Below are 12,983 nucleotides of genomic sequence, written 5' to 3' on the forward strand. Positions count from 1 at the left end.
CCTCAGAATAAAGCTCCATACCTATAATGTTCTGTAATGTACTCATCAAGATGGTACATCCCAGGAACTCGTAGACTTCATCTCAATCTTTTGTCCTACTCTCTTATTCTACTTCAGACACATTGGCTTCCCTGTTGTTTCCTGAGAAACCAGGTATCATATTGGCTTGGTAACTTAGCACTGGCTCTTCTCTCTGACAAGCATATTCCCAGGGCTGAGTTCCTCCTGTCCTTCAAATGACAACTACTCAGTGCAACTTGTCTACATCATTAAAAAGAATACTATTGTTACAGTAGGTAGTCAGACATGAGCAGACATTAGATTACTCACAGCATCAAAAATACAAGTAAAATTATTTCATGATGCATTTTGAAATACAGCAAATCCTAATATGATATGCTATCTACAAATCCTCCAACTATATCAAGTAATGTCTCTGCCTTCCATTAGAACTGTTTGAAATGCATACATTTATTACATGTGTGGGAATGAACAGTGAGATGATACCTCCACTAAGCAGGTATAATGGCCATTATAGGCTGAGAGTTCCTATCACATAGTTTAAATACCTGGTCTCCTGTAAAATAAAAGATAGCGTCTATATACCAAGGAGACAACTCCGCAACAAGGGAAATTACTTTAAAGTATATTCTTATCTATGCAGTTGTCTTTTTGATGAATATTAGTAAATTCTGAATTGATCCTAATACAATGTTTGAGTAATGGTTCTCTTCTGATGCTTCTTGATAATAATGTGGTTATATACATACATTCAGGAGTCTTATCAGGACATATAATCTGGAGGGCAAATAAATATTATACAGCAATAGATTTTATATTAAGAGCTAAATAGAATGTCTTAATAGCTCATGTAAAGGCTGCATGACATCTAAAAAGTGCCTCCTCTTTCTTTCAAATCCATAAAAGAAAAGGTACCTTTGGATAAATCTTGATAAATATGTTGTAAACATTGGTAAGCTTCAAGAAATAATGTTAACCACATATTTCTGCTTTACATAATATGGACACAAATAATATAGCACTTTTTTTTTTAAAGAAGACAATCAGGTATGAACTAATGAGATTAAAATAAGGTTTTTGACTTTGAGTTGATGCCATAATGGGATGAAACCTTTGGAACTTGGGGTAGGTTGAATGTATTTCACACAAAGAAATGGATGTGTATTTTTGGTGGCCAGGGAGTAGACTGCAGTAGGCAAAAAATAGCCTCCTATAGATGTTCGCATCCTTAACTCCGGAACTTGTACCTGTGTTGGAGTAAGCCGTGAAGGGGAATTAAGCTTGCAGAATTGTCAGGGAGAGGCAATTTTGCTGGCTTTGACAGAAAATGAACTGCCATCATGATCAAGTAAATGTAGGAGATCACGAAAAAAGTAAGCAGTTTGGGAAAAAAATTGACCTTGGCTTTCGATACTATATTTGTCTCCTATTGCTGTGGTAACAGATTGTCACAAATGTAGTGGCTTAAAGCAACACAGGTTTGTCTCTTACAGTTCTGGAAGACAAAGCTAAAACCAAAGGGTCATCAGGGCTGCACTTCTCTGGAGCCTCTAGAAGCAGAAGCAGTTTTCTTTCCTATTCCAGTTTCTCCAGGCCATCCACATGCCTTGGCTCTTGGCCCCTTTTCTCCATCTTTAAAGCCAGCAACACTGCATCTTTCTGCCTTTTTTCCATAGTCTGTCTATCTCTGACTGACTCTTCTCTTCTGACTCTCTCTCACTTCGAAGGATCCTTGTGATTACACTGGGCCCATCTGGCTAATCCAGGATAATCTCCCCATTTTAACGTCAGTTGACTAGCAACCCTAATTCCCCATTGACAAGTAATCTCACATATGTATATGTTTCAAGAATCGAATGTGTACATCTTTGAGGATCCTTGATTCTGTCTACTTAATAGGCTAATGGTTTACTTAAGATTATAGTTGAAAAAAGCTCTTTTGCTAAAAATTGTATTTGAAAATCTGTCGAGTAGAAAATAATTGTGCTAAGATTCAGGACATTCCCCTTTCCATCCCAGCACAGCCTGCTGGGTAGCTATACCCCTGGAAAATTATTTCATTTCTTAGGGCTCCGTTTCTTTTAGACCAGACAGCTGGACTGGTGATAAATGAAGTCCATTTATAAAATTCTATGACTCTAAGACATATTCTGTCCTTAATGTCATAAGGAATCTTATATACTTAGTGGTATAAGCCTCAATACTTTCAGTGAAATTAGGTTCATTTGGGGATCACAAGCACTTGAATGCATTGAGAATAAGTTTTTCTCTTTTTGAAGTTGAAAATATTAAGAAGGTCTATTTATCTTTTACAAAGGATTATTCTTTCTGTCCTTTAGAAAACAAACTTAGGGAAATTTTAAATATTATTTTTCTAGAGTCTCCCAATGTTTTTTCAGTTTAGAATCTGGTTTGACAATACCAAAGACCTTATAATCACCTACTTAACTATTTGCATTTATTATACTACAAGAAATGAAATGTTCCTAATCAGAGCATGCTAATCTCTCGTGTATTTCTGAAAGTATAAACCATCACATTCAAGAGAATCCGACCCTCTTGTATTCCTGTGGTAACACTTTCTTAAGATAAACCAAAGCTCTGAGAGTAGGGTTAACAGATTTAACAGTGAAAACAATCTCAGTGTCCCTTAGTTAAACCTGAATTTCAGATAAAGAACAAATCATTTTAGTATAACGATATCCCATACAATATTTGGTACCATACTTGTAATAAAAAATATAGCTTGTTTATCTGAAATTCAAATTTGACTGGGTGCCCTGTATTTTAACCTGGCAACCCTATTTGAGAGGGTAATCACATATTTTCCAAATTTAACTTTTAGGTTCAGCAGAATAAAAGGAAGACATTTAGGACAAGAGGCAGAAAGCAGAGCCACGGCTTTCTAAGCAGCTGTTCTGCAGTGGCTTCCAGTAGCATTTGCTGTGGGCTCCTTTTCCGATATTTACAAGCGATTTGCTTTTGAGAGTAAAACCTCCCCAATGTCCATATTCCCTCTTGCCAAGAACGTCACCCACAGAGCATATTATTCTGCTTTTCCCCCCGTATGCATGTACATATGAATATTATTATTACGTGAGAGAGATTTTTGCCCTAAATAAAATTAACCAAAGAGGACTGCTCACTTATTTGGCACTCTTTGATTTCATTATTTATTTATCTATTTATCTATTTATTTATTTATTTTGAGATGGAGTCTCACTCTGTTGCCCAGTCTGGAGTGCAGTGGCGCCATCTCAGCTCACTACAACCTCTGCCTCCTGGGTTCAAGAAATTCTCCTACCTCAGCCTCCTGAGTAGCTGGGACTACAGGCATGTGCCACCATGCCCGGCTAATTTTTTAATTTTTAGTAGAGACAGGATTTCACTATGTTGGCCATGCTGGTCTCGAACTCCTGACCTTAGGTGATGTGCCTGCCTTGGCCTCCCAAAGTGCTGGGATTACAGGCATGAGTCACCACGCCCCACCTGATTTCATTATTATTAAATGTGAACTAGTGTAGTGTAGTGGATCACACTACATGGGGACTGAAGGCTTCATCTGGTAGGATGGTGGGTGAGCCACTGTTATGAACACACAGCTAGTTGGCTACCCTATAATCTACTTACAGCATAACTGTAAAGCCACAAGCCCTTCATACCCCATCTAAGTGAAATGTTTCCTACTTTTCTGAAGTATGAGGAAACCTCATTAGAGAAAAACGCTCAGTGTCCCCAGGTGTTAGTAGGTTGGCTTTTAATGTCTGTTCAGAGAAAAAATAATCCATTTGCAAATATGGATTTGCATGTCTTTTATAAATTCTGTAGCTCCCATAATGTTACACATGATAATATAGAATCTCAAATAGGCTGAGATTATACTCTACCTTTCCACTTCCAGCCAGTACTAAGTTTTAATATGAAAGGCAGTCGACTTATGAGCAAGAACACAGCCTCTGATTCAACCTGCGTTGCCCGTGTTTGAATCCTAGCTCTGTCAGTTGCTAGCTGTATAACCTTGGATAAGTCACTGAACAACCCCACTGTGCCTCAGTTTTGTCATCTACAAAAGAAGAAAACAGTATTGCCTACCATATAGAGTCATGAGAAGTAAACAATGTGACACATGTGAAATACTTAAAATAGGGTCTATACATGGTAAACCCATATACATATGAGTATGATTACTACATGAGATTTTAGCCCTAAATGAAAATAACCAAAGCAGACTGCTAATTTATTTAGCGTTTTTTTTTGTTTTTATTATTATTAAATGCTAATTAAGATGCCGCCCTCCCATTTCAGAAGACAATGAACTGTGTCCTTCTTAGGTGATCTTTATTGTAGACTTGATATTTTGTGCAGTTTATCATGGGAGGATAAAAGCAGAATGCAGACATCACGTTGAGTTTGCAAAAGAGCAAAGGAATCAAGAAAAGGAAACCACGCTTCTAACCTGCCAATATCAGGGAATGTGATCTGACATCCTGGTCAATATACATGTGTATATGTTGTGATATTAACATCCATTCACCATTGACTTTCTACTTTAAATTTAAAGAGAATAGCCTTAGCAGTAATACTCTGATAAATTTATCTCTGTGGTAGAAAAGGTACTGATAATTCCAAAGTGATCTATAATATTTTAGAGGCAGCTATGTAGGTAACACGATATGTGGTGGTGTTTTACAGTTAAGAGATCCAATATCCACCTACCAAACTGACGAAGGTCCAAGCAGAGATTTGCTCCCTCCACTAATGTGGTGTTCCGGCAGATGGTCCACAGATTGAAGTACATGTAAACCGGCAGTGAGGTGAAAGCTGTGACTCCCAGCCAGGCCAACATGAAAAGATATGTCAGCATAATGAACTGCAAAACAGAAAGAAATGGAGAGAGAAAATGTCATCTACCAAAAAAGAAGAATTTTGTGTTTAATCTGCAAAGCTCAATTACAGAAAGTTTATAGGGATACAGTGCATAAGTCAGTATCACAACACTGTTGATTTGCAGCACAGGAGGTTGAGAAATAGTGCGCATAATGGGTTAAGTGAATAAACCTGCTGGGAAATCATATCTTGGCAGAAGTTCTGATGTACAAAGAAAAAAATAATCCATCTGCATTATCATGCCTTTTCATCCATGTATTTAACCTTAAAATCTCACCACAGATTTTTTTTAAACTTTAGAAAATATTCCTGGGTATTTAGAAAGTATTCACTTTGCAAAAGGCATTCAGGAGAATTAAAAGTCTATCAATAAATTTATGTAGGACTAAACTGTCATCATGTCATGTAGTAAATATTTAAGCTATTTAATCATGTTTACAATTAACAAATATGGTAATTCTCAAATCACATTAGTATATAATATTAGTGTGTACTCTTCTTTTAAAAAATTTTTATAAACTTAAGTCTGTTTTATGCATGTTAATATATGTATTTTATATATAGTATATATACTTATATATATAGTAAAATATTATTTTAATTTTGAAAATACCCAAGCTTTCAAAATACATTTCAGACACAATTTTTAACATTTATAAAGTGTATAAAAGGTGTTCATGTGTCCTAGATAGAATTGAATAAAATACTTAGTTTAAGCATGGATTTACACGAAGCTTTAGTTCACACATGGTAAATGCTGGATAAAAGGACATGTAGATGTATGTATTAGTGGATGGATGATAGACATTAGACAGAAAACTGTCTGAAATATAGCCCCCGGATGCCAAAATCTACATTCCTACAGATATTTGGTTCTTCTGAATTTCAGAAGTACACTTTGATCAAAGACTGGAATAGATTCACTAGTGCATTCTGGCTAAACTTTCAACACCTCAAGCAGTCACATTTTCAAAATAGCAGTACAGCATATAATAAATATGCTAAATGAAACTAGATCTCTTATTCAACCCTATTCATCCCTTTTGTGATGAGTTATTAGCTGGATTTTACCCCATGATTTAGGTGAAATCTCAAACAAGTCAAACTTATTCAATAACCCTCATAATATATACTAAAATTAGCACTTCTGAAAAATAGTAAAATGGGAATCAATCCCATGATAGAACTTATGCACCTATATTAAATTTACATTGCGATTAACATAGAGTTTATTGGGGTTAAGGACAGCAAGGAATTTATATGACAAATGTAAAGAGAGGCAGGAGATCAAACCTTTCCATTAAGTAGCAGTTACTAAATGCCCCAGTACTTCAGAAACCCAGAGCATTCTCAAATACATGTTTTAAATAATATTGTTTTACCTCATCTCAACTCCCTTTTTGTCTCTACTATGAAATGCTAATAGTTGGGGGTCAACATCTGTCTCAATAATGTCCTTAAACTAAGATTTGGCAGACATATTTATACTTTTTATACATCTAAGATGAAACAAACCCTGCCCTAAGAATATTAGCAAATAAAATTTGCTGAATATTAATATATTTAAATCACCGAAGGAAGGAGAGTAACTATCATAAAAAAGGTATCCTTTTTAAAAATAATATCAAAGTTTACATTCCTTTTAGAATTATTTTAGTCTTGCTGAACAAACACTTACGAGGCTAAATATGCATAAAGATTTATGGCAGGATTTCAGTCACGTAAGGCAAAAACACTTCCTCCTTATTTTACTGATTAAAAGAATCAAATAGCCCAGGTGGAAATTTAGAGAATATTTGGTCTTTAGACACACTCGACTGTATATGTTAAACATTTTGCTCATCTTCCCCAGAGTGAAAGGATAATATTAATATTTTTAAGTGGTCTTTATCCTTTCTTTCTGGAACGTGGAATGAAGCATATCAATAGATGAAGCTCACAGAACAGTGGAGGGGTCAGCTCAGAATTTCTCCCCTCTCAAAGCCTTCTCTACCCTATCACATCATTGCTTAGGCACCCAGGCTAAGTGACAATAGTCGGCTAAGCCTCTGAACGTGGATAAGCATACTCCAAGCGGTAATACCCATTCACCTCTAACACTAATAAACTCTATGATATAATGCAGATCATTTTCCATCTTTTGCCATTGGATTGTAATAAATATGCAAGAGGTAGAAACCTATCTCTCTGTTTATTTAACAAGCACTGGCATGCCACTTACTGTGATCCTAAACTAAATATCACGTGCATTTAGCAATAAAAGGGGGTCTTCGGGCATAATGATGAAAGGCACAGGCTTTTCAGCTGCCTTGAGTGTAGTCTGCTCTTTATACTTCTGTTTCTGCCTCTGTAAAATGGAAATAACTCTAAATTGGCTTCACATGCTTAAGTGAGCCTGAGATGAGATAATGCATGAAAAGAATTTAGCATTGAAACTTGTTACATAAGAAGCTCTGACAAGAATATTAGCTATTTTTATCATTGAAAATATCAATGTGATTACTACTATTGCTACATATATTTTGTACATACTATGGAATTATATAATTCTATATCATCTTATAGAATAAAGGAATTAGATTTCACTTCATGCTTGGATAAATTAAAAGAATGCTAAGAAGTTCTTGAGTCAGGGAAAGTTATTCAAAATGAGCTCTCTCTCTCTAGAAGAAAGGCTCCAGAAATTCTTGGAAACCACCCTGAAAGTGAAGAAATCCTCTTAAAAGAACACCTTTGGGGGAAAAAAATCTTTTTTATTAACATTTTTATTATTTGCAATTGTAGATCTCAAGGCTAATGTATAGTCTCCAGAACAATGAACATGATATGGCAGCCTGAAGCACATTGCTTTGGAGGACTAAAAGCATCTCTAAAACCCAGGGAAGAGTAATCAGCATCCTTGTGGTTGCATCCTTTCTATCTTATTTTTCATTTGTTCTACCCTTAGGGATCTTTCTAAAGCTTCTTTTGAAGATGCTGTTCACTGTAGAATGGGGCTTAGAATTCAATAGGTTTAGATTCAAAGTAGCTTGGAACACTTTGAAGTGTGTTGCTACTGCTACTTTACAAGGCCGTAAAAGGTCTAACTTCTGAAACCACAGGACTGACTTACATCTTCTTTCTACTCTAAGCTATGTTACAGCAAATTAACAAAGCTGGACGATATAGAGTAAATTAGTGTGGTGAGAAAATATTTTCATTACTATTAATGCATAAGTTTTGTGCTAGAAAAATGCAAAAGTCTTTATTTTCTAATTTTGAATGTAAACTAGTTGCATTTCAGGGTGTAGCAGTTCACTAGAGTATTCACTGAAGTATTTAAAGAAGCTAAAATATAATTTGATCTTTGCATTTTATGTTCTATTTCAGAATCTGATGATTACTAAAATTGAAGAATTATTCAAATTGATCATGTGTAATCCTACATAGAAAATCTTTTTATGTAATAAATAAAATATTGCATAAATTTATTTCTAACTTCACATTTTGAGTCATATCACGGATACATATATTTTGTCATCTGAATGTTAAATAAATTAATAAGCTGCTCTTACTTTTGTTAGAATAAAGTCTGAGAATGTGAAAAATTTTTGATTTTAGAAACAATTTTTGTGTATGTGTGCCTTTATTAATTTCTGTTTTTTGATTAAACACTTTCTGTAATTCATCTTCATAATATCTGTTTGGGAAACATGGTGGAAAAATGAAAAAAAATGATAAAAGTACTACTGAACTTGAAATCAGATGACCTAGTCACTAGTTTGACATATCACTTAATCCCTCATAGTCACTTTCATAATTTGCGAACTGGAAATTATGATACTTTTCTCATAGGGCTAAGATGTAAACAGGGGGAAGTTTCTATATAAAGTCACTTGGCAGGAAATGTAAGCAGTAACTCAAAGAGAGGAGATAGTCTGATTTAATAAAAAAAAATGTATTACTTTGTATTTTCAAAGGGTAGGTATGGACATAAGGAAACTATTTCTGTCCCATTTGGTGTTTATTGCTTTGAACAGACACTGAATTTTAATTTATAGTAATTCTAGGAAGGGAAGATAAGTTCTGTAGAAATTACATAAATAAAGTGGCCACATTGGCCTTTCTCATTTTGGTCATTATTTAGGATCACTCACATACATTAAAATGCTGACTAATTCCTTTTGACCCACAAAATAATTCAGTATAACTTCCTTAATTTGAATTAGTTAATTCATTGATCTTTGATATAAAATTGGTATAAAAGGATATAGATTGGGTGCTATATATTTAATTAATATCTGACATATTCCATTATCCCATAATCATTTTAGTAGCATTTCATCAGAACGTGCAAATGTCTGGCAAAACAAGCATCCTCCTACTATATTTCCTGCTTGGTTTTTGTTTTTACTCATAAATTTCTTGAGATCCTACCACATGTTAGCATTTGATTCAACAAAATTGTTATGAATTATTTCTTTATCACTTGAAATTAAATAAAACTACATGCAATTATTGTTTTGATGTCAATCTGGATATTCTAATCACTTTTAGAAATCTGGTAGAGAAATTGAAACAGAACAACAAGAGGCAAGGTTTCATGTTCTTTAGAAAAAGGCGACATATTATTGCTTCTTGATTATGTAGCCATTGAGATTGCAGTGTATTTAACTTGAAAATAACTTGTAAAATGTAATTGGTTTTTCATCTGAACTCCTATGAACTTAGACTTAATGTCTAAGAAAATCACACCCTGTTGAGTTCTAGACTTTCTGTGGCAACTTCAGCAGATGTGCACCAGTAGAGGTAAAAATAACACCTTGGAAGTCAGCAGCATTGATGAAAAGAAGCCAGCTGACTCTGATTGCAAAAGTCTCTGAGTCTCTGAACTAACTGACGAAAACATATGCCACATATTGAATGGAATGTTATGATATAATGAAGCGTTTCAGATATAAGGCACATTTAAGCTTTAGTGAAATGAATAAAATGGATGTTTTGATGCATCCAAAGCCTCTTTATAACCAAAAATATTCTATCAGATTGAACTCAGGTCATTGTTTCTCACTGTTTCAAGGCACAGGATATAAAAATAGTTTGCTAAATCTTAGCTCAGAACCTTATATTTCACAGTGATATATTTTGGTAGTATTTTCTCATCTTGGAATGAATCTAAAGAGTAGCAATCCAATCATGTTTCCCACTTTAACAAACGAAGTACCTTTAAATTTTATCAAAGGCAGAAATAGCTCAGAGTTTAATAATCCTGTGATTTTAAACAAAGCTTCAATAAATAGACAATAGCTGAGGGAAGGCAACTTCTAATAATGGTTTTCACCATGGCCAGACATTAGGATCATCTGATTAATGTGAGAGAGAAAAAGAAGCTCAGGCCTTTCTCATGCTAATTGTATCTATACTTTTAAAATCACTGCAGGTGATTCTGATAGATATCCAGTGTTACAAACTCCTTCTATATTGGAATCAAAGGAGATCTCAGGAGTACATGTGTTGTAAAGACTTATTTGATCTTCAGCTTTAGACTCTGACGGGGTACTATTCCTAATGCTTAAAAAAGCAATGAGATGATAAGCCAGACACACCTACTAATGTCAATAAAATAGCCAAAGGCATTAATGAGTGGGGTACTGGACACGAGCCAAATATCTAAATCAGAGTGTCTCGAATTTGTCACTACTGAACTTGAGGCCAGATCATTCTTTGTTAAGGGGACTGCCCTGTATAATATAGGACATTTAACAATATCCCTGGCCTCTAACCACTAGATGTCAGATGTCAGTTGTGCAATCAAAATGTCTCAATTTTCCTGAGGGGAAAATAGCTCCCGGCTATAAACCACAACACTAAGGCAGGAAAACACCAAGTCAAAGGGAAGAAAATGAATACCTGAACATACTATCACTGCAGTTGCAGAGTGAAAAAGCATTACAACCAAGTAGGCTCTGGAAATTACACAGTGTATAGCTTAATGCAGAGAAAATTACTAAATCATTATGTAAATTACTCAAAAATATGCAGTCATCATCATCATCGTTGTCAGCATTATAGGCCAAAACTACCTATGCTTAAGTTGTGATCGGAAAATTATTTTTAAGTGATTCATTATGCTTATAACAACTTTATTCAAAATTGCCCAAACTTGGAAGCAGCCAAAATGTCCTTCAGTAGATAAACAGATATATAAACTCCAGTACATCTAGATAAAGGATGGAATATTAATCAGCACTAAAAAGAAATGAGCTATCAAGCTATGAAAAGACATGGAGAAATTCTAAATGCATATGACTAAGTGAAAAAAAAAACAATCTGAAAAGGTCAGTCACTTGCTGTGTAGTTTCAGCTCTATGACATTCTGGAAAAAGAAAAAGTATGGAGACAGTAAAAACATCAGTGGTTGCCAAGTGTAGGAGGTGGTGAGAGGGCTGAATAGGTGGAGCACAGAGGATTTGTAGGACCGTGAAACTATTCTGTATGAAAGTATAATGGTGGATACGTGTCATTATACATTTGCCAAAACCCAAAGAATGTGCAACACCCAGAGAAAATCCTTATCTAAATTGTAGACTTCTGGCAATTGTGATGTGTCAATGTAGATACATCAGTTGTAAATGTGCCATTCTGGTGGTGGTGGGGTGTTGATAATGGGGGTCTATCCACTTGTTGGGGAGGGGGCTATGTAAGAAATCCCTATACTTTCTCCTCAATTTTGCTGTGAAACCTAAAACGGTTCTAAAAAATAAAATCTATTTATATAACAAAAAATGATTTGAGGAATTTATTCATGAGCATATGTGAAATGCTAATATTATGATCTAAGTGTTCACTGTGTGGTTTGGTTCATAAAAATCACCAGTGTCATTGTGAAATGATTAAATACTTCAATCTCAGTTGGCAAAGATGATTTCATCAGAATAAAATGATCTGTGAAACAGTCTGGTTTCCTACACTGAACTACAGGGATAAAGCTACAGAGAATTTTCAGACAGTGAGTGTAAGGGCTGAAATGTTACCTTAAATATAGAGGAAGAAAATCTTAAATCCTGTCATATGAGATAAATTGTTTTTGTTTTCCTTTTTTTTTTTTTTTTTTTTTTTTGAGACAGAGTCTCACTCTGTGGCCCAGGCTGGAGTGCAGTTGGCATGATCTCGGCTCACTGCAACCTCCTCCTCCTGGGTTCAAGCGATTCTCTTGCCTCAGCCTCTAGAGTAGCTGGGGCTACAGGTGCGCGCCGCCGCACATGGCTAATTCTTTGTGTCGTAGAGACGGGGTTTCACCATGTTGCCCAGGCTCTTGGCAAACTCTTGAGCTCAGGCAATCCGCCCACCTCGGCCTCTGAAAGTGCTGGGATTACAGGAGTAAGCCACTGCGCTCGGCCGAGATACCATTTTTTTTAAGAGTAAAATAAAAATATCAGCCCACTGAAATAACAAATACAGTATTACTATGTATTGTTACTTTGCAGAAGGTAAAAGTATTGAAAGTACTCAACGTCCTTTTTTAAAAATAGTTAAGAGAAAAATAACATAATCAAAACCAATTATTATGTTCCATAAATTTATTTTTTAAGTGGAGCAGGTTTACATAACGTCTAAAGCCACAAAATGACAGTCATGAAAATTGCACTAGAAAAGCAAGCACGTAGGCCGGGCGCGGTGGCTCACGCCTGTAATCCCAGCACTTTGGGAGGCCGAGGCGGGCGGATCACGAGGTCAGGAGATCGAGACCATCCTGGCTAACACAGTGAAACCCCGTCTCTACTAAAAATACAAAAAATTAGCCGGGCGAGGTGGCGGGCGCCTGTAGTCCCAGCTACTCCGGAGGCTGAGGCAGGAGAATGGCGTGAACCCCGGGGGGCGGAGCCTGCAGTGAGCCGAGATTGCGCCACTGCACTCCAGCCTGGGCGACAGTGAGACTCTGTCTCAAAAAAAAAAAAAAAGGCCGGGCGCGGTGGCTCACGCTTGTAATCCCAGCACTTTGGGAGGCCGAGGCGGGCGGATCACGAGGTCAGGAGATGGAGACCACAGTGAAACCCCGTCTCTACTAAAAAATACAAAAAAAAATTAGCCGGGCG

General features: G+C 35.9%; 1 protein-coding gene across 2 annotated transcripts in view; it reads right to left on the reverse strand.

Moving 5' to 3' along the window:
• GPM6A (glycoprotein M6A) overlaps positions 1 to 12,983 on the reverse strand; it is a 383,459-nt gene that overhangs the window by 14,170 nt on the left and 356,306 nt on the right. For both annotated transcript variants that reach the window (XM_055276464.2, XM_055276463.2), the window contains exon 4: positions 4,738 to 4,891. In XM_055276464.2, coding sequence (XP_055132439.1) covers positions 4,738 to 4,891 — 154 coding nt within the window. The remainder of the gene's footprint in view (positions 1 to 4,737; positions 4,892 to 12,983) is intronic.

This window comes from Symphalangus syndactylus, chromosome 4, assembly GCF_028878055.3.
Source record: "Symphalangus syndactylus isolate Jambi chromosome 4, NHGRI_mSymSyn1-v2.1_pri, whole genome shotgun sequence".
Classification (NCBI taxonomy): Eukaryota; Metazoa; Chordata; class Mammalia; order Primates; family Hylobatidae; genus Symphalangus; species Symphalangus syndactylus.